Below are 22522 nucleotides of genomic sequence, written 5' to 3' on the forward strand. Positions count from 1 at the left end.
CTTTCATTGGAATGCCGTTTTATGCCTGTGTTCCTTTTTAATGCTTATCTGATGAAATGATAAATACATATCGAATGATGAGAATAGTTGCGCACCGGCCATTCGTTCAAACAAGTCGACAGGTAGAGGGACTGGGAAATTATAATCCGGAATAATTTTATTTAGCGCGCGATAGTCAAATACGATGCGCGGCGGTTGCGGTTCGCCATCTTCCGTATTCTTCTTGGGCACGCAAAAGACTGGTGCGCAATATGCGCTAGTTGATTTTTCGATAATACCTCTTTCTAGCAATTCCTGCATTTGTTCATTTATAAATTTACTGATCTGCGGGGGGTGCCTAAACTGTCGGAGTCTGATTGGTACTTTGGAGGTAGTATAGACCTCGTGCTCGATAATACTCGTAGCCCCGAGCTTGTCGCCCTTAACAAAAAATCTGTCGCTGTAATTTTCGACAATTTCTTCAATTTTTGTTTGTTGATCTTGTTTAATATAGTCCAATTTAATCAACCGAAGTAACTGTTTCACTCATTCGTGACGATCATTAGTTTCTGCGTTAAAAAGCAGTGCTGTGCAATGCACTCTAGTTACTTTTCCTCTAATAATCAAGCGTGCTGTTAATAATGCATTTAATGTATTACTAACTATATTTGGCTTTTGTAAGTTACTTTGTGATTTAATAATTGGATCGAGGTACCTATTCAGTATTTCGAGCAAGTATACGCGATCGCTATTAATTTCAGATTCTTTATTATTTAAACAATTAATAATACTGTTAGTTAATTCTTGTATTAACGGATAATCTAATTCTGATTTTTCTGATATTTTAATCATTTCTGATGCTTTGTTTAAAGCGTAAAGTAAATCGGATTCATTTTCTAGAGTTTGCATGCGCACGCCAGAGGTTACAGATACAGAGTTAATTTTTTTTTAATTCTCGGAAAGGTAGTTAGCAGACAGGTTGTATAGATTGTCGGAATCTGATTTTTTTGGTATTTCTCGGATTTTGTTTTCAGACAGCTGAGGTATATACTCTTTAGGAGTCAGTATGTCGTTTTGTTTTATGGCATCGTGACCATTTTTTTTACATGGGTTTTGTATACTGGTGCGTTCGTCCTCCGAGTTTCGACCGCTAGGTCCAGCAGTTTCCCAGTAGGGTCGTCGACCGAATACGAGGAGTTATCGCCAGGCTGTGCCTGCCGTTCGTTTGCGAGAGGTATTTTGCTGGGTGTCTGGTTAATTTTTTTTGTTACGGGAATAGCTCCAATGTAACAGGATTTACTTTCGGTGAGAATTGGGAAAAACAAGTCGTTAATTTTTAAGAGATTCTGGGCGTAATCAATATGCGCTCTGTATTTTTTTAATCACTCGCTTCCTATTAAACCGTTTTCTAATATAGGAAAATTTTCCGGTACTAGGTGAAAATCTAGTACAAAGTTATGAAAAGTTAATGAAACTTTTCCTAATGTCGAGATACTTTCTTAAAAGATCCCTCGTAGTTCGTATCTGTCTAAGATATTTATGTGGACATCGTCTGGTTTACTTGAAATTTTAAGTAGTGAGACTGCAGGCCCGGTGTCTACGATGAAGCTAAATTTTTGTTTAGTTGTGTTTATTTCAAGTTGAATTGTGGGTGACTGACTGTTAAAATGTAAAAGAATGATTTTTTGTGCGTGCGACGTTTGAGGCGCTGTATTTACAGGGGCTCCCGGGCAACGCCGAGTGTCTGGGAACCCTTGTCTTTTTCCGCCTGTTGTTATTTTTGATTTCTGAGTTTTCGTTTTTCGCAATCACTCTTCCAGTGTCCCGTTTCTTTACAGTAATTGAAAATCGAGGAATTAGTTTGTTGCAATTTTTCTTGCAAATTTAAATTGACTGGGGCGCTTGTTTTTACTTGATTTTGGGCGGCCTAATGTGGCTGATGGTTGGAGAGGGGACTAGTGCTATTGTTAGCCGCCGCGCGAGGCTCCCCCCACGGCTGCTGTTTGAGCTGCTGCCATTGCTGTTGCGTAGTTGGCCGAGTCTGATTTTGATTCTGCGGTATCCGATACCAACAGTCTTTAGCTATGTGTTTTGGCCTATTGCAAATTTGGCAGGTGTTAGTATCTTCCGCTTTCATTAATCGAACCGGCTTTATTTTAAGTTGGATTAGCGCTTTTACTGTTTCGGTTATTTCCTCAGGTTCCTGTACGTTGAATTCTCGTTCAATTTTTATTGCTTTAGTTGTAGCTAATTCTAAATTTTCGGCTTCCCCCATACGTGCTTTGATGACCCAATATAAACCGCGGATGAAGAATTTTACTTTGTCTTTTTCAAGTTGGCTTTTAAATCCAGCATAGTTTCGATTTTCCCTTTCTGCTGCTTCAAAAAGATGGTCAGCTACTGTTTTCACTCTGTTAGAAAATGTGACTACATTCTCACCACGTTTTTGTTTTAAGGTTGCTAATTCGCCTGTTAATTGATTACAAGTTTTTGCTGATCCGAAGAGTAGGTCTAAAAATTTAATCATTTGTTCTACATTATCAAACGTTTTTCCTTGCACGCCTTTAAGTGCCTCACCGCTTAGTTTAATTTTAATTAACTTCGTGAGATCATTTTCATTGATTGTCGGGACTATGCTGCGTGCCTCTCGACATCCGTCGATAAATAAGTGTAAGGGTATGTTAAATCCATCGAATTTAGGTACGAAGTTAATAGCGAATTTCAAGCTAAAAATTTTTTATTGGCGATACTATATTTTGAGTGGATTTCATTAGTCCTGTTCTGAAAGTCCCCGGCGTATAATACGTAGTAAATGGATTGCCTGCAAAATTAGTTTTGTTTGTAGAGGCAAAATGTCGAGTTGGAATGAAATCAACTTTTTCCGATTTATTATGAGCCATTTCTGGTGATTTGGAAGCGGATGGTGTGTTAGTCATAGATACGGTTGTAGTGGGCGCGTTATACGTGTCTGAATTTTCAATTGCTGTCTCGTAACCTGTTTGATTTTCGATGAGTTCAATTAATGGAATTTCAGTTTTATCTCATTTTAATTTTTCAAAGTTTATATCCGTAATAGCGTTAAGGAGAAATGCTGAATTTAAATTTTTACTAGTCATTTCAATGAGGATGTCGAATATTAGGTCATATTTACATAGAAAGTCCAATGGGTTTGTATCAATGTAGTCTTGTAAATTATATTTTAATCTTTGTAATTCTTCGACTCGGGTAATTTTCTTTGTTTCGATGGGTGGATATCTTTGATGTAGAAATGTGAGACATTCTGTAAGCGTAGGTTCCCTGTTCGTTGCAAAGTTTGGTTCTATTTCGCTAATTTTTTTAATTAGTATTTTGAGTGTAATTAGTTTTCGTTCGTAAGGTGTTTCGACCATTGTAATTTTTTTGCGATAAGATCCTAATTACCAAGAATGAGGGGCCCCTAATTGTTATGTCTAAGCGAGGAGATGTTACTGCTAGACGTAATAATGTATAAAATACTGTCGCGTTGGTAAAAGTTGGATCTTAGTCAGGAGTTAAGCAGAGGTTGGTTAAAGGGATAGTGCCTTTATATGTAGCGTGTTTAGGTAGATAACTTAGTTTCTTACCTTATTAGGATTGGATTTCAGAAGAGGTTTTTACAAACAGTCTCAGGTGTTTGCGCTTGATTTAAGATTTATTGTTTAAAGACAATTTTTATAATGCTTAGCAGAGTATAACTCCGATTTTGAGTAGCCGGATAGCGAGTACTGCGCGAAACGTATGCTGTGCGAACTGAATTGCTCTGAACTGCTGAACTAACTTTTGCGGATCCCGATCCAGCCTTTATATACCATAGGCTGATGTGCCCCTTCTTGTGTTTTCGCCGAATTAATATGCGATGAGTATTATATTCGCGGAAATATTATGGAGTACGTGCTTAGACTAATCTATCCTGCTAGAAAGATTTACAACCGTTCCCGGGAGGGTTGATACGATAGGAAATTAACTTACCGATACCCGGTTTGTTACCATAACCCGTTATTTACTTATCATAATTCGTCACGTACTTTTTCTTTTGTATCGACGTAACAGTAAAATTTGCAGAAAAATATGATTTACATATAACAGCTTTAGAAGACCTTTGTAAAATACAAAACAGTTTCTTAAATTATAAAATTGTTCCTGACTCACGTTACCGTCTTGATCAGTTGTTGCGATCGAGGAATAGCGTTGAATATCATGCGATTTGTCCCACGTGCAATATTTATCTACAGCAGTATTATCCAAATGAGCGTTGCATTCTATGTGAAAAATGTAATAACACGGTTATTGTCAATGTATGTGTCGCGAGGACAGGTGTGTACAAATGAATAAACGTTATGTACGTTAAGAAGTCTTTATTATAATGCGTTCTCAAAAGCTCGCCTCGATTTAAGTAGCTGTATGTGTCGCGCTCGAACTAACTCGACGGACAGACTCTATAGCGCTAGGCGGCGTCCTTAGCATGGGAGGGGAGGATTAGAGCGGGCATGAAGGCGGGAGCATTCAAATATTTTACACTCCCTCCCTACCGTCTTCATCCTGATCTATTTCTCGCCTCGTTATTAGTAATGCCTCTTCATGTAGTAACAAATGTCTCGCCATCATTAAATAAATATCTCGCCATCATTAAATAAATATCTCGCCTCTATGTTTTCTCATCCAGTTATTTGTTTGCCCTCGTAGCTCTCCCTCTGCTCTGCGCCTATTTAGAGACTGGAAGACAATAGAAACGGAAATTATTAATTATTGATATTCATAATTTTATGCATGAGTTCGTTATGCAAGTCGCGCGCCAGAGGTTTAGTGAATATGTCAGCCAGTTGATCTCTAGATCTCACCCACTGCAGTTTGACTAAATTTTTAGCAATGCATTGTTTAACAAAATGCTCTTTAATCTCAATCATGTGTCTTATTTTATTCCCACCTTCAGTTTCCGCAGTTGCAATAGCTGCTTTATTATCGCACCACAGTTTCATAGGAAGCAGCAATTTTTCATGCTCTTTAATAATCAGCCGAAGAGAATTATAGGTTGATAACAATTCTTTAGTTGCATCACACATGGCTACATACTCAGCATCTCTGGTGGCCAGACTGACATAGGTTTGTTTGTGAGTTCGCCAAAGAATGGTATCACCGAATAATTTGATAAGGAAGCCACACGTTGTGACGGAATTTTTGCAATCGGCGAAACTGGAATCAGAATATCCGTCCAGATTTTCTAACTCACCTCTATATATCAATCCCAATGATTTTGTACCTTTTAGATAACGGAAAAGCCTTTTTACCATTGCCCAATCACTCTCTTTCGGGTCGACTTGATGTTGACTTAAAACGTTGACAGTATATGAGATGTCTGGCCTTGTCACACCTGCGAGGTAGAGTAAGCTTCCCACCGCTTCTCTATACGGGTAGTTTTGGGCACTTTGAGTTTTCTCGAGAGTCGCATCGTCAACTTCGATTTCTCGTAATTTTCGCTCTCTGTTAGCTACTTGTGTCGTAACCATTAGGGTGGTTTTTGGGCGAGAGTCTTCAAAGCCAAATCTTTTTAATATTTTGTCTACATACTTTTCTTGACTCAGTACAATAGTTTTCTTTTCCCGGTCTCGCCTCAAGCTAATGCCCAGGAATTCTTTTGGCTCACCTAAATCGGTCATCTCAAATACTTTGCTCAATTTATCTATTACTTCTCTCAATTTCTTCATACAGTTGCTCACCATTAATATGTCGTCTACGTACAGAAGCAGAAATAAAATCATATCTGCCTCAGTCCAGACATACAGACAAGGTTCCAATTCAGAATTTTTCAGGCCCATTTTCAATACTTCTTGTGTGAACCGATCGTACCATTTTTTAGGACTAACTCGTAATCCATATAGAGCACGCTTCAATAAACACACCTTTTCTTTTCTGAATTTTTCCGAACAGTTCACACCTTCAGGCAGTTCCATGAAAATTTTCTCATCTAGAAATCCATTTAGAAATGCAGTTTTAACGTCAAGTTGTCGAATTTCGTAGTTGTATTTGTTTGCTATAGCAAGTACAATTCTCACCAAAGACACCCTCGACACTGGAGCATAAGTTTCTCTTAATTCATATATGTTTTGGTCTTTAAAACCTCGCACCACTAATCTCGCTCTGTGCCTGACGTTATCGTCGGCACCAAATTTTCGTTTGAAAATCCATCGTGAATCCACCGGAGAAATAACTTTACCTTCCTTTGCTTCCAACGGTCTGTCAACAATTTTCCACACCTCATTTTTGTACATTGATTTTAACTCATCTTCAATTGCCGACATCCATTTGTGTTTTTCCTTGGAACTCATTGCTTCTTTATAATTTGCCGGATCTGAATTTATATTACACAGAAGCGCGAAATAAATTTCCTCTCGCCTTATCTTCTCTTGAGAGAAGTCGTTCAAGTCGGATGTACTCTCAAAGTTACCAACAAATTGTACATTGGTTTTCCATTCTTCATTAATTTGAAGTTCCGTAAAATTGTTGTCTTTTATTCGTTTGTCTACACTAATTGAGTCATTTACGGATTGCTTTTTGGGTCTTCCTCGTTTACGCACTTTCTCTCCCTCCGTTCTTGGCATCTCTCCTTGTTTCTCTCCTTCACCTTCGAACTCAACAAACCATTTGGATTTGTCTACTTCTTCTAATACAGGTGGCATGTTTGCAATAGAATTCTTTTCGTATTTATCGCCATACACCAATTTTTCATTGAATTGTGCATTTCTATTTTCGTAAAATTTCCCATCTTCCGGTCTCAAAAATTGATAGCCCGTAGGCGTGTATCCCACCAAGATAACTCGCCTGCCTTCAGCCTTGAATTTAAAACCCATCTTTCTGTGAACTTTTATGTATGCTAAACACCCAAATCTTTTAATTTGATCTATGTTAAAGGAGTGATTAGGTGCGAATTTTTGCAAAGGGGCGATCATATTATTCGCAGAATGTGGTGTTCGATTATATGCATATACTGCAGCATTCATGGCCAAGTCCCACAGATGTTCAGGGAGCTTGGCATCGAACATGTATGCTCTTATCTTATTTTGAATTGTTAAATTAAAACGTTCACTCACACCATTGTGTTGAGGGGTATCCGGGGAAGCTAGTTGCGATTCCGCACCTAATTTACGCAACACTTCTACTGTGTATCCACCGGTATACTCTGTACCTTGGTCGGTTCTCAGATAACACACCTTTGCATCGTACCTCAATAAATTTCTGGCGCTTCTTACAAACATTTCGAAGCAATGACCCGTTTCACTCTTAGCTTTCATGCCGTAAGTCATAGCTTACCTGGAATAATCGTCAACAAATACGGAAATGTATTTGTAATCCGACGGACAGGAGGGTATTGTAATCGGTCCTATCACGTCGGAGTGAATTATTTGTAACGGAGCGGTGGCGCGAGTACGCATCGTATTGAAAGGTAATTTTTTGAATTTGGCAATCTGACACCTCACAATTTAATATATAGTTATCAAACACGGCTTCATTCAAATCTTTATTATCTGGGAATCTCGCCTGTAAAGCCTTTAAATAAGCAATTGATGCATGCCCGAATCTAACGTGCCACATCATTGCCTTGTTTTTATTTTTAAACTTTTTATTTTCAACCGAGAAAGGTGATTCTATCTCGGTGATTTCAACTGCGGGCAAGTCATCAATATTATGAAATTTTCTGTCCCATATCGTGATGTCGAAATTTGACATTTCGTAAGGCTTATGTTCTGATATATTGCTCACCTCGGATTTGTTTTTTGTGTCAATGTTAATTAAAGTTTCGCTCGCCTCGTTAACCAAAACTTTATCTGAAGTCGCTTCTTTATTTTCTGTGACTTGGGTTTCTATTGTTTCTCGTGTTACGTCTTACGACGCATCCTTTTTGTAACAACTGCACACTCGTGAAATTCAAAGCTTCTAAAACTATTCGCACGTCAGCAGAATGCTGACGAAACGCGAGGTAAATGATACTCCGAAATAAAGTTGTTACACCTTACGACACATCCTCTTTTGTAACAAATGCATATTCAGGAAATTCAAAACTGCTAAAATATTCACACGTCAGCAGAAAGCTGACAAAACGCGAAACAAATAGCACTCCTAAATAAAGCCACCGAGCACAAGAATGTATATTCAGCAAAAAACAAAATGTCACAATTCGATACTGACCTGAAAATTAACATATAAAAAGCAATGAACATCATTACGAACGGAGTTGATCAGTAGTCCGTCAGTCTGTCAATAAGTACCTGTAAGACTCAACTCCGTACACACCGGTCCGACAATTGGTGATCATTTTAATTAATAAACTCGCGACTGTTACAAAGTAATATTCGTGCAAGTATTATTCTACAACCTATCCTATTCAATTCAACAAGCAGTTAGAGCCTGCTACAATTATTCAATTCAACAAGCAGTTAGAGCCTGCTACATTTATTCAAGTCAACAAGCAGTTAGAGCCTGCTACATTCATACAATTCAACAAGCAGTTAGAGCCTGCTACATTTTATCAACAATTAAAGGCTACGGTTATCAAGGTAGTACACTTATCAAACATACATTTCCACATATATTTATAAGTGAGACATATCCGACCACTAGTCAACATATTGGAACGTCTCATTCATTAGCTATTCGTAGTTGATGCACGAGACGTAACAATTGGTTCCGGTACGAAAAATACATTCGATTGAGATAAAGGAAATTATTTTTATACATATTAAAACTTAGTTCTTATTAATGAATTAACGTATCAAACATAAAAGAAAGAGTTCGAAAACCGCGGATATACGAGTAGGCGTCGCATTACAGAAGTAAGCAGCACACGTCACTTTCTTTCATAGTGACCGAATTTCAAAATTGCAATTTTGCAAAATTATGAAACTAAGACAACAGCAGAAATAAGTGACCGAGAAATAATTTTCAGCCAGTAGGTCAAATACCATACGTAGATAGAATTTCCTTTTTTTTTTTTCTTTTTCCCCTTTTATTTTTGTCATCTCAATAAGCAATTGTGTTTCCATATACTTCTACCATAATTTTTTGCTAAAAATTATTTTATCTTATTTTATATATTTTTCCTACTTCATCTATTTTGATTTTGTCGAATTCCCTTTGTTTATCCCGTATATTACGAAAGTGCAATAAATGAGCAAGAAGTCCAGCACAACGAAGGACACATCATCCATAATTAGGAAACTTACGCGATCACAAATCGACAAGAATCCAAAATTAGAAGACCTTTTAGAAAAAGGACTGGATGAGATAGCTTTCAAAAAGAGTAATAAGCTACAAAGATCGCCTATTAAGACCAAGACCCAAGAAGAAATCGTAAGAAAAGAAAAAAACACAGGAGCAATAAAGAAAATCATACCAACAGTTGACCAATTAGTTGATTTAACAGAAAAACAAACAAATAAAACCGACTGCACTGATTCAGATAAATATTCACTATTAGACCAGACGTTTGACACATTTGACTCAGAAAAACACGATAGATATTCAGACATTGGAGGATTTTTAGGTGAACAAAGCCTAATATTAGGGACACCAAAAGATATATTATTCAGCATAAACACAAACGAAGAATCTGTCTACACAAAATACTCATTACCAAAAAACTCTGACGAACCTATTAACCAACAACAGAACATCGAAGATTCAAAAAAAGACATTAGAAAAATAAACAAAACACAATACATAAACGAAAAGGAAAGTGAAAGAAACACTCAGCAAATTCAAAGACAAATTCAAGAAAACCAACGTATCACAAGTCCAGCAACAAACCCAATAAACATGGCAAATTCACACCCAATCAAATTATCACTTAAAGAATTGGTAAATTATGTTCCGGACTTCGATGGCAAAAATATGCCACCCGCAAAGTACATCAGAAGATTACGACGAGTAAAAAATTTAGTAGAAGACCAAGATGAACATAATGTAGTAGAATTATTGAAAGTGAGAATGAAGGGAGAGGCAGAAGAAGCTTTAGGAAACAGCTGTGTAGAAACAATAGACGAATTAATTACAGCAATACGAAGTCTATACCCAATTCAAGAAGACATACACGAACTGCGTGCTAGGATACGCAAAATAACACAAGGAACTACAGAATCAGTTATCCAATACACAAATAGATTATGTCAATTGGTATTAGAAATAAAAGAAATATATAGAATACAAGAAACAAATGAAATAGCCAGGAAGAATTTCTACGAAGAATTAGATGCGGACGCAGCAAAATGTTTTAAAAAAGGAATGCGAACGGAAATAAAATACGAACTGGGCAATGAGACAACATTACAAGAAATGTCCAAAAAAGCCATAGAAATTGAAAATGACATAAATATTAGAAAAACAACAGATAGTATAACAATTAATAACACATATGCAGAATACAATGATTATTATAGACCTGAATTACCAAAAAAAATCATGATATGTCAAATTTGCCATGACCCCCAACACGAAGCACTATTTTGCCATTCTGCAGCATGCGTCTATTGTAAAGGATCAGATCACTTTTCTAATAATTGTAAAAATTCATTAGACAAAATCAATTTGATATGCAAATACTGCAGCCAAAAAGGACACTCAATAAGCGCTTGCCCACTAAATAAACGAAGAAATATCCATTGCCAATACTGTCAAGAATTAGGACATGAGGTAGGTCAATGCCCCTACATTGCTGACTACATAAAATGCTGGAAATGTGGAGAAACAGGACATGAAGCCATTAAGTGTAAAAATAAGATCACACAAAAGGTAAATAAATGCGATATTTGTGACGATGGAAGTCATTCAACGCAAGAATGCCCTGAGGTCTTTTGTAAAAAATGCAATAAAAAAGGTCACTCTATCAAATTTTGCACAACAGGTAAAAATAGATCACCTTATAGAATATGCAACCTATGCCAAGAACAGGGACACGAAGAACAAGATTGTGAAGAAGCGCGAATATATTTCACAGAACAAAGAAATAAATCAAGTTACAAATGCCAATTATGTGATCAATTAGGTCACACAGCAAAGTACTGCAGAAAAATCGCGAATACACAACAATCTGCAAACCCTCAGCAAAATCAGCAAAACTATAACACTTACAATAGAAACCACAACAACGGATACAGAAACAATTTTAACAATGATCAAAGAAAAAAATTCTGCGCTTATTGCAAAAATATAGGTCACATAGCAAGTGAATGTAGGAAATTACAAGCACTAAAAAATTATCCAACTCAAAATATTTCAATCACATGCGAAGGTTGCAACGAAACTGGACATAACATAGATAACTGTGAAAAAATTAAAAGATTACAAGAAGAAAGAATATTTTGCAGAATCTGTAAAGGTGTCGGTCATACAACAGAACAATGTCGCAAACATGGGACAAACTCGGAAAACTCTGGAGCTCCTTTGGGAAGGAACGCCTAAAGAAAGAGCAGACAAAAACGTTCCACGACAAAACACTCACTCTCCCAACACAAACAAAACATCACATAGATACATACAGCAAATTCAAAGAAAATATAAAGGAAATAGAGAGTACCATGCTACAGACAGATATAGCTAAAAATAGTACTGATATTAATCAACAAATTACAAATGATTATACCAAAATATACATTATCAAATTAAAAAATCTGCTCAAGTATATAGAAATAGTCGAACCAAATTCGAATAATAAACTGCAACTACTAGTAGACAGTGGAGCACAACTAAATATTATCAAAAATAGTAGCATTCCACAAAAGCAGTTAAATAGAAATGAACAAATATCTATATCAGGAATCACAGAAGACGCAATAAGAACAATAGGTTCAACACAAATGTATATTGCAGATGAACCATTTGATTTCCATGTAGCACCAGATAACTTAACAATTCCTTACGATGGAATAATAGGAATAAATGCCTTATCCAAACACAAATTAAGATTAGACAGAGGATACTTGGAAATAAATAATCAAAAAGTGCCATTAAAAGAAATCACTAGCAGAAATCAAACAAACACATTTACAATACAAACCTCAAAAGAAATTAATGAACATCATGACACATGGAAACCTATAGCATTTGATAAAAGACACATAGTAAACAAAAATGATATTGAAACAAATACGATTACACACAGCAAAGAAGTATCAATACATAAAGATGTAATTCAAATCTTAAATATAATAAGCGACATACAAGAAGAAACGAAAAATAGTACGAATGATCAAATATATGGGAATCCAGAAACAAAAATATCTCAACCTAACTATAACTCAAGCGTAACACAATTTATTGGAAACATTAATAAAGCCCTGGAAGACGAATCCAATGAAACCAAGGAGAACTATACTATTAATGATTATTCAAATTTTTGCGACACATTGAGAGATAACGTTGCAGGAGAGATCGATAGAAAATATGACAAAATGACGAACCTTCACATTATAAATGATATAGAAAATAACTTCAAAAACATCAATGAAAAATTCACACCTAAAGAAACTAATTTAAAACCGACACATATATTTACAACTACGCACAACGAAATTACACAAAAAGAGACACAAGAACATGAAATAACAATACGACGAAAGCAACTGATAGATACAATAAATTTAGAACACCTGACTCAACGAAAAAAAGAAAACATAAAAAATTTAATACTGTCATTTGAAGACATATGCTGGTTAGAAGGAGATAAACTTGGCCAATGCAACATAGAAGAACACGAAATTAATTTAACTGATGATAAACCAGTATATGTTAAACAATTTCCTCTGCCATATACACTCAAGCAAATCGCATGTGATGAGACAAAAAAACTAATTACAAATAACTTAATTAGACCTTCAACAAGTGCATATAACGCGCCAGTATGGATTGTGCCAAAAAAGGGATTAACAAAAGACGGAAAGAAAAAATGGAGAATGGTGATAGATTATCGAAAATTGAATGCAAAAACTATTCCAGATCCATATCTTATACCTAATATATTGGAAATTTTCGATTGCATAGGAAAAAACAAAGTTTTTACCACCATCGATATGGTTTCCGGATTTCATCAACTAAAAATGAAAGAGTCAGATATACATAAAACGGCATTTAGTATCCCTGGCATGGGACGTTTTGAATTCAAAGTATTACCTTTCGGACTAATAAACTCACCTAGAGTCTTCCAAAGAGCACTAACAAAAGTACTCGGAGACCTATTGGAAAAAGGGTTCTGCTACTTGTACATCGATGATATAATTATCGTTGCAAATACAGTTGAAGAACATAATGAAAGATTCAAATTCATAGCAGAAAAATTAAGAATAGCAGGATTAAAAATTGAAACGAGTAAATGCAAATTTTTCCAAAAGGAAGTAGAATTCTTAGGCCACATTATAAGTGAAGAAGGTATCAAAACAGACCCAAAGAAAATAGAAGCAATAAAGAAATTTCCTATCCCGAAATTTATCAAAAATATCAGAGAATTTTTAGGCCTAACAAGCTATTATAGACGCTTTATTGGACACTTTTCACAAATAGCAAAACCTATCATAGATTTACTACAAAAAGAACAACCATTTATTTGGACTGAAGAAAGACAAGAAGCTTTTGAAAAATTAAAAAACGCCCTATGCACAACTCCAGTTCTTCAATACCCAGATATGGAAAAACCATTCATCATTACAACAGACGCTTCAAACTACGCCCTGGGTTGTGTACTCTCTCAAGGAGAGATCGGTGACGACAAACCAATAGCATTCGCATCAAGAATCTTAAAATCAGCAGAGAAAAAATACCATACATACGAAAAAGAAGCACTTGGCATAGTATTCTCAATAAAAACATTTAAGAATTACATATATGGAAACAAATTTACTGTCGTTAGTGATCATAAACCATTGTTATCCTTTAAATCAGCAGACAACAATTCAAGAGTACAAAAATGGAGACTAAAACTGGCAGATTATGATTATGACATTATCTACAAACCTGGCAAAATAAATACAAATGCCGATGCACTCTCACGAAATCCGATAGAAAATATAAAAATAAACGCAGTTACCAGAGCACAAAAAGCAAAACAAGAATCAAAAGAAATAGTAACAAATGAACAAGAAAAACAAGAGGAACAAATCAAAATAATAAGAAAACAAGACAAAGAAAAAAGAAATAGAAATAAAAAGATTACACAAACACAAGTACATATAGATGACGAAAATACAACACAGAAACAACATAACATAAGATTTACGAAAAAACCCATCGAATCAAGAAAAGACAACATTATACATTTTATCGATTACAAACATCAATCATTAGATAACATAACAGAAAGTTTAATGAAAATCAAACATATACAAGCAGACAAAAATCTACAGCCCCAAGAAATTGAAATAATACAGTCAAGAACAAAATACATCTTCATAGCCTGTCTTGACACAAGACAGTCCGCTATAAGGATAAAGGAAAATCTCAAAAGTCTCTTCAAATTATTAAGAACATTAATAATTCGCAAGAGAATAAAAACATTCAGCATCTCAAAAGACCTAATATTAAAAAACATACACTGGATCGAAATAGAAAATATTCTAGCAACAACATTCAAAAATTCTAAAACTAAAATTATCATTTGCCTAAATTACATCGACTACGTAAAACTCACAGACCGAGACAATATATTCGATCAATATCACTCAAGCGCACTAGGAGGACATTCGGGAATCAACAGAACATGGAACAGAATAAAGAACAAATTCTATTGGGAAAATCTGAAAACTGATATAGAGAACCGTATTAAAAATTGTGAAATTTGTCAAAGAAACAAACTAAAAAGAATAAAAACTAGACAACCAATGATAATAACGGATACTCCCATGAAAACATTCGACAAAATCGCAATGGACATAGTAGGACCTCTAAACGTTACTAATAATCAAAACAAATACATTCTTTCTATCCAAGACCTCCTCTCAAAATTCATAATGGTTGTTCCACTCAGTGATCAAACGGCAGAAACAATTGCAGATGCCCTAATTAAAAGATTTATATGTATTTTCAGTTCACCAAAAGTAGTCCTCACCGACAGAGGAGCAAACTTTACAAGTAAAATTTTAAAAGCCATTGCTCGTAGATTTAAATTTGCAAAAATAGAAACCACCGCATTTTCACCACAATCAAACGGCTCCCTAGAAAGAGCACATCACCCCCTTTGTGAATATTTAAAAAATTTTTCTAGTAAAAAAATTGAATGGGATAATTTATTAGAATTAGCCCAATTTCATTACAATACAAGCATTCACAACGCACATAGATTTACTCCGCATGAACTGGTCTTCGCTTATCCACCACGATTACCATCTAGTGAACCATTAAAAACTTCAGAACAATTGCCAACATTTAATAATTATCTATCCACACTTATACAAAACATGCAGAATATTGCATGCTTAGCGCGGGAAAACCTCATAATAGCAAAAGAAAGATCAAAAAAATATTATGATCGCCACATAAACCCTTGCAATTTCAAAATAGGAGATCAAGTGTGGCTCATTAAAGAACCTAAACCAGGAAAATTAGAAAAGAATCAAAACCTGGGTCCTTTTGAAATATTAAACATCACAGACAAATATAATGTAACAATAAATAAGGGTGGAAAACCGAATACAGTTCATGCAAATAAATTAATATTACACAAAAGTATATAAAATGATAAACCTTTCTCTGTTTTAGGACAAACAAATCATGTATTTAAAAATAACGTTATTCATTACATTCTTTTAAATTACTTATGCATACATTGGATATCACTGCGGCACCACAAACACAAACATCACAACATTCTCCCTACTGGACGCTGACGAATGCGACTTTAACACCAAAACCATAAATTCAACAATAGTAAATGTAGAACTTATCCAAGCAGCCGAATTTAGAAATATTCCAGTACATCAATGCAAAATTGAAATCCATCGGACAGTATACCAATGCGGATTATTCGGACGCCTCGAACCTGAACAAAATGGAGAACAGGAATACTTGTATGAATTGAGCCATGAACAATGCCAAACTATCCACGAAACAAGAATTTTTAAGTATGACAATTTTCATACGATTGCCGATTTAAAAATAAACGCCACAACAACCAAGGGCATAGACTTCGCTGGCGATGCAGGAAGCTGCAGCGGCGTAGCCTACGCAGACAGGTTCGGATCATGGAGTAAGGTACTTGTTAAAGGCACAATTAAAATCACATTAATACAAGCATATGCGAAAATTTGTCTGAGTAATGACAAATTACATTTAAGCTCAGGAACGATATGTAAATTTTCAGACACAACTTGCGTAGACTCTGACGGGGGTTATACATTTTGGGACATTTTACCTCAAGAAGAATGTTTTACTAACACTTACGATATTTTATATAAAGGTCCAGTAACAAAATATTTTAACACACACAGTGACGATATAATATACATGGTAAACACTAGCGACACGACCTTTGCTTTAACAGCTAAAGATAAAATACTGAAATGCTACAGAGAATTCATAAGAACAGAACACCCAAAACTCTTTATCGCGGAAGAAAACAATAACTTCAACAAATACAAATTCGATAAAGATACTGTTACTAGCAAAAGCAAGGTCAACATAGATTTATTCACATATGTCAATTCTAAATTTGTATATGTCGAAAAGCATTTGGGCAGACAGCTGAACGACCTTTATAGAAAAATCATTACAGATAGGTGTGAAGTAGAGAGGAAAACAATACAAAGCTCCCTATCCCATGCAACCCTCTCCCCTGACGAATTCGCATACAACATCATGAAGAAACCTGGATACATTGCCAGGATCGCAGGAGAAGCAGTTCATGTCATAAAATGCACCCCTACTGTAGTGAAGGCACAGCACCTTAACGAATGCTACAGCGAATTACCAGTAATTTCAGGCAATGAAACCTGGTTTCTTACTCCAAAAACGCATATCCTCAAAAGAAGAGGTACTCCAATGAACTGCAACTCCATCATACCTACATACTACAAAGTAAATAACAAATGGATAAAACTAACACCGAAACCAATGGAAACAATATCACCACAAACACTCAAACCAAACACAAACATAAATTGGAAATTTGAATCCATAGAGTCATTAGCAACTAGCGGCATATACTCACAACAAGAATTAGATCAACTACAACAACAAATAATGTTCCCCATGGAAAAAGCATCTCTGCTAAATATTATAGCTAAAGAGATATCAGGAGAAGGAACAACAGGGAATATTTTTACAGAAAATACACTTGCAAAATTGGCAGAAAACACATGGAATCACATGTTCAACAAGCTAGTCATGTGCGGATCAATCTCATCAGTAATCATCATGATATTAATAATACTGCAAATAACAAAATTGACAATTGACACCATCATCAGAGGATATACGCTGCACATGGTTTAAGGCTGGTCTATGAACCTACTATGGGCCTTCTTTAGCTCAATAACCCACCTGTTAGTGATACTAGGACGACAAAACCACAACAGTATGACAAAAATTAATAAACAAAATGCAGAAATTGAACTAGACACAATACACACAAACCTGAACGACACAGACGTCAAGATACAAATCTACCCTGATACCCACTGTCCTATTCCTCAACAAAATTTACCTCTCGAATCAACAATAATCAAATACAAACATGACCTATTTTCAACAAAAATCTAATTGTCATGTCGTTCAGTACCCCAAATGCTTTACGTCATGGCCACATTTTAAGCGGGGAGGGAAGCGAGATATTCGCTTTAGGATATTAGGCTGAGATGACAAAGGAATTGAAATAAAAAACAAAGATTTGTTCTTTTTATCTAAAAACAGAAAAAAATATATATTTATTTTTACAAAATTACAAGCATATTTGCAAATATAATCACACTCAGATACAATTGCAATTATACCGGTGGTCCACACTTGGACCTACAATCACATTATAAAAATCACTAAACACTTCTACGCATACCCTACGGAAACCATTGCAATAAACTAACAAACCATAAAAAAATAAGTCACGAAGACCCCAAGTATCTTCGTCTGGCCCATACTCCCCCAGGAAGAAGGCCGTGCGCGTCACTCGGTCGCAATGCCGTAGAGTCCGCACCAATTGCCATCTCTGAAACTAACAAAGCAAACAGGAAACAAATTAATCCATATATATAAAAATACCAATATACATTGCAAAATACTTACATCTATCCTCACATACTTCCGGGTTCCGGGTTTCGGCCCGGCAGGAAGGGGCAAGCCCTCTCGTCTGGCTTTCTTCACAGCACGTGAATGCTGCCAATCCGCAAACTAAAAAAGAAAAAAATATATAATGAAAATAACAACAACAAATAAAAAAAAAAAAGCATGGCAACAAGAATTACAATCAATCTTTAATACTTACACAGACCATGAAATAACGTTTCCTTAGGAACCCGAACATCGTAAACTGAAAAACTTGAACTGTACAAAGTCGAGCAACTGCACTCCTTATATACTAAATAAAATGTACATACCACAAAATCTCTGTATAAACCGCAAACTAGTAGCTTTGAATTTCAGAAGTATTTTTATGCAAAACATTGCAATCATATTGCAATGTCTTAGGCCCTGGGGTGTTACGTCTTACGACGCATCCTTTTTGTAACAACTGCACACTCGTGAAATTCAAAGCTTCTAAAACTATTCGCACGTCAGCAGAAAGCTGACGAAACGCGAGGTAAATGATACTCCGAAATAAAGTTGTTACACCTTACGACACATCCTCTTTTGTAACAAATGCATATTCAGGAAATTCAAAACTGCTAAAATATTCACACGTCAGCAGAAAGCTGACAAAACGCGAAACAAATAGCACTCCGAAATAAAGCCACCGAGCACAAGAATGTATATTCAGCAAAAAACAAAATGTCACAATTCGATACTGACCTGAAAATTAACATATAAAAAGCAATGAACATCATTACGAACGGAGTTGATCAGTAGTCCGTCAGTCTGTCAATAAGTACCTGTAAGACTCAACTCCGTACACACCGGTCCGACAATTGGTGATCATTTTAATTAATAAACTCGCGACTGTTACAAAGTAATATTCGTGCAAGTATTATTCTACAACCTATCCTATTCAATTCAACAAGCAGTTAGAGCCTGCTACAATTATTCAATTCAACAAGCAGTTAGAGCCTGCTACATTTATTCAAGTCAACAAGCAGTTAGAGCCTGCTACATTCATACAATTCAACAAGCAGTTAGAGCCTGCTACATTTTATCAACAATTAAAGGCTACGGTTATCAAGGTAGTACACTTATCAAACATACATTTCCACATATATTTATAAGTGAGACATATCCGACCACTAGTCAACATATTGGAACGTCTCATTCATTAGCTATTCGTAGTTGATGCACGAGACGTAACACTCGCATTTTCTCTCTCGCGGTAGCGCTCCTCGTCATGTGCCTTTTTGGGATCGCTTCTACCATATTCGCCAGAATACGCTCACCTAGTAAATCTGACTTATGTTCGTTGTTATCAACGTTATTAATTTTCAGTTCAACTACCCAGTACGGACTCTCATATGTACCTCTAATTAGTGATTCATTCGAAAGGGGATCAAAAATATTTATTCTTTTATTGTCTAGATATATGGCTAATCCCATCTCTGCAAACTTTCGCAATGACAATAAATTCTCTTGCAGGGCTTCAGCAAATATTACCTTGTCTGTCAACATTTTCTCGCCGTTTTCTAATTTTAGTTCGAAATCACCCACTCCCTCCGTTTTCAAATCGGCTGAATCATTTTTATTTGCACATTTAATTGTACCCAAATCGAAAGATCTAGTGATTTGAAAATGATTTTGGATTTAGTCAAATGTTCTGTCGCACCAGAGTCAGCTATGAATCTATGAACATATTTTTCCAAATCACTTTGGTCATATATCGTGTGAAAAGCTTGATATTTCGAATTGCTGATATTTGATACTAATTCGCCTTCGCATGTGTACTTAGCTTTAGGATGCTCAATTGAGCACTCACCTTGGTTGCAGTTTCCTCCAGAGTTTTCGTTCGTTGGTTGGTTGGAGTTTCCTTGTTGATTACCGCCTTTATTGCTATCGTTGTTGTTTCCCTGATTGCCACGGTAACCACCTCTACCTCTTTCCCTAAAGCTACCTCTGAATCTACCTCGCGCACCTCCTCTGAATTTTCCCCGTTTGGAAATTCCGTCGTTTTCGTTCTCATCGTTATATTTCCTTTTCTTCCCTCTCGCGTGTCCTCTAGAGTACCCGTGAAAATTACGCGAATTGTTAAAATTTGAATTACCTCGTCTCGAATTTCCTCTGTTGGAAGTGTTCGGGTGCTCGGGACACTGGAAGCTGATGTGCCCCAGCTTGTTACATTTGTAGCACACCTTGCTGCCCCGATTGGGGCAGTTTCTTCCAATGTGGCTGTAGCTACCGCATTCGTAGCAGTAGTCACCTCGATTTCCTTGTCTACTTCCCCTCGCCCCGGTATAGTTCGCGGATCTCACCACATTTGTAGCACTCGCACCTTGGTTTCTCGTCGCCTCTTCCTGTAGGACAAGAACTTTGAGTTCTTCGTATGTGAGATTTCGCCCTTTTGTTGTTTTAGTCAAGAATTCGATATTTTGTATCGAAGGGACAGAAACCATAACTGCTCCGAAAAACGCATCTCTTTTCTCATCATCCGACAGAGGGGTTGCACCAGGGCAATTCTCATAGTTTCTAATCGTATCTTCGAAGTTTTCACAAAATTCGGCAGCCTTTGTCTTTCCAATAATATATTGCATAGTGTAAATTGTTTTTCTAACAGATTGGGAAGTTACATTATTTTCACACCTTTTAAATTCTTTCAAAGTTTTCAAAATTCCAATAGGTTCTTTCAAGTTTATGATTTTATTGTGATAATTTGAATCCAAATGATTTATTAAAATATCTCTGACCTTAAATTTTTGTTCCTCTAAAATTTTTGTTTCAAATTTGGAAAAATCAGTTTTCTCATCTATTATGTGCTGCAAATTATTTGCTCTCAATTCCGAAGAAAAGTAATCAAGAAACAATTCAAATTTCATGTTGTTGTTCAGTTTGTAATCTCTTTTAAAATTATTCGCACCTTTGTTCAAGAATTCTAATTTCAATGTATTTTTCAAATCCTCTACTGTAATTTCATTTTGATTACTTTTCTTGGTGGCCCTTTTTACTTCTGATTCAATTAGTTTTTGAATTTTGTTATGCAAAGTTAATTTATCCTCGCCGTTCTGGAAACTCCCTCTGTCAGTGATTGTACTTTGGGCTAGTCCGTTTCTCACCTGATTATATTGTATCGCGCCTTGATTTTCCACACCTTGTGTGTTTTTATTCTCGTCAACCCGTATTTCGGACTGGACTTCGTTTTTCTCGTCTTTGGGACATGAATACACACCATCGGGTGATCTCTTTTCAGATTCACACAAATATTCGAGGCCTTCCTGTATCTCGCCGATTTGTTTGTTTATAGAGGCCATTTGGTCTTTTGTGTCGTCCATGTGCTCGTTAATTTGAGCTCTGTCCAAGTTATATTTTCTCACCTCATCAGTTAATTTTTCTATGTTTTTATTATGTGTCTTAGTGCTTGCTTCCATAATTTCGGTTATGTTTGTTGATAATTGATTTTATTTCCCCTATTTGGGTTTCTTGTCGAGCCACTTTTCTGGAAACTACAATAATGTTTTCATTGTCGCTCTTATTCGTATCTATTTTAAAATGAGTATGCTCTGATTCCTTTAAATTTTCGACATTATATTTATTCCCTAAATTAACCTTTTTATCAGATATAATGGATGGAGGTTGTTTACCGCTTTTGACCAATTTCTTTATCTCGTCGAGCTCTTTCAGAACAGTCTCCTGTCCTCTCTCCTTTGACTCGTCACTCGCCTTTATTCCGGTACCGGAGTTCTCACCCTCACCTTTCTCGTCTTGTCTCTCCTTATTCTCATCGTTTCTCTCCTCGTTATTAGTCTCATCTTTTCTCTCCTCCGTTTGTTCCTCGCCTGCACTCCTTTCCACACCTTTGAGCTCGACGATGTTTGGCTCGATTTTGTTTTGGTCTGGCATTATTGCCGGAATGTTCTCAAGCAGGTGATCGTCGACCCACTTCTCCAGGAGAGTCCAGTTTGCTTCAGTTGGACTTGGGAACATTCTCTTGGCTGTAAATCAATTCATTTTAATATTTTTGACAGACAATCATAAACATGCATTCTTATGCACTCATGTAAGTACACGAGTATGCGTGTTGGATTGTCTATTTGTCTCGTGCTCGGTTGACAGTAACAACAAGTATGGCCGAAAACGAGAGGAGTCGAGCAAGTAAAAGTCCGATACTTCGAGACTTCACTCACACGCTCCGATCGACTGAACACACCTCCTGAACTTCAGGTTTGTGTGTGCGACCGACCACGAGCCTTTATTATTTTGTGTTGTAAAA

General features: G+C 36.1%; 1 protein-coding gene across 1 annotated transcript; it reads right to left on the minus strand.

Moving 5' to 3' along the window:
• Positions 1 to 19823: 19823 nt before the first annotated feature.
• Positions 19824 to 21680, minus strand: LOC131675515 (uncharacterized). Its single transcript, XM_058954527.1, has one exon. It carries the CDS (start codon positions 21678 to 21680, stop codon positions 19824 to 19826), a length of 1857 nt encoding a protein of 618 aa, XP_058810510.1.
• Positions 21681 to 22522: the final 842 nt, after the last annotated feature.

This window comes from Phymastichus coffea, unplaced genomic scaffold, assembly GCF_024137745.1.
Source record: "Phymastichus coffea isolate CEN01 unplaced genomic scaffold, Cenicafe_Pcof_1.1 PCOF00024, whole genome shotgun sequence".
Taxonomy (NCBI): domain Eukaryota; kingdom Metazoa; phylum Arthropoda; class Insecta; order Hymenoptera; family Eulophidae; genus Phymastichus; species Phymastichus coffea.

Coding starts and splice junctions, on each gene's coding strand:
- LOC131675515 (XM_058954527.1), bottom strand. CDS start 21,680: ATGGAAGCAAGCACTAAGACACATAATAAAAACATAGAAAAATTAACT.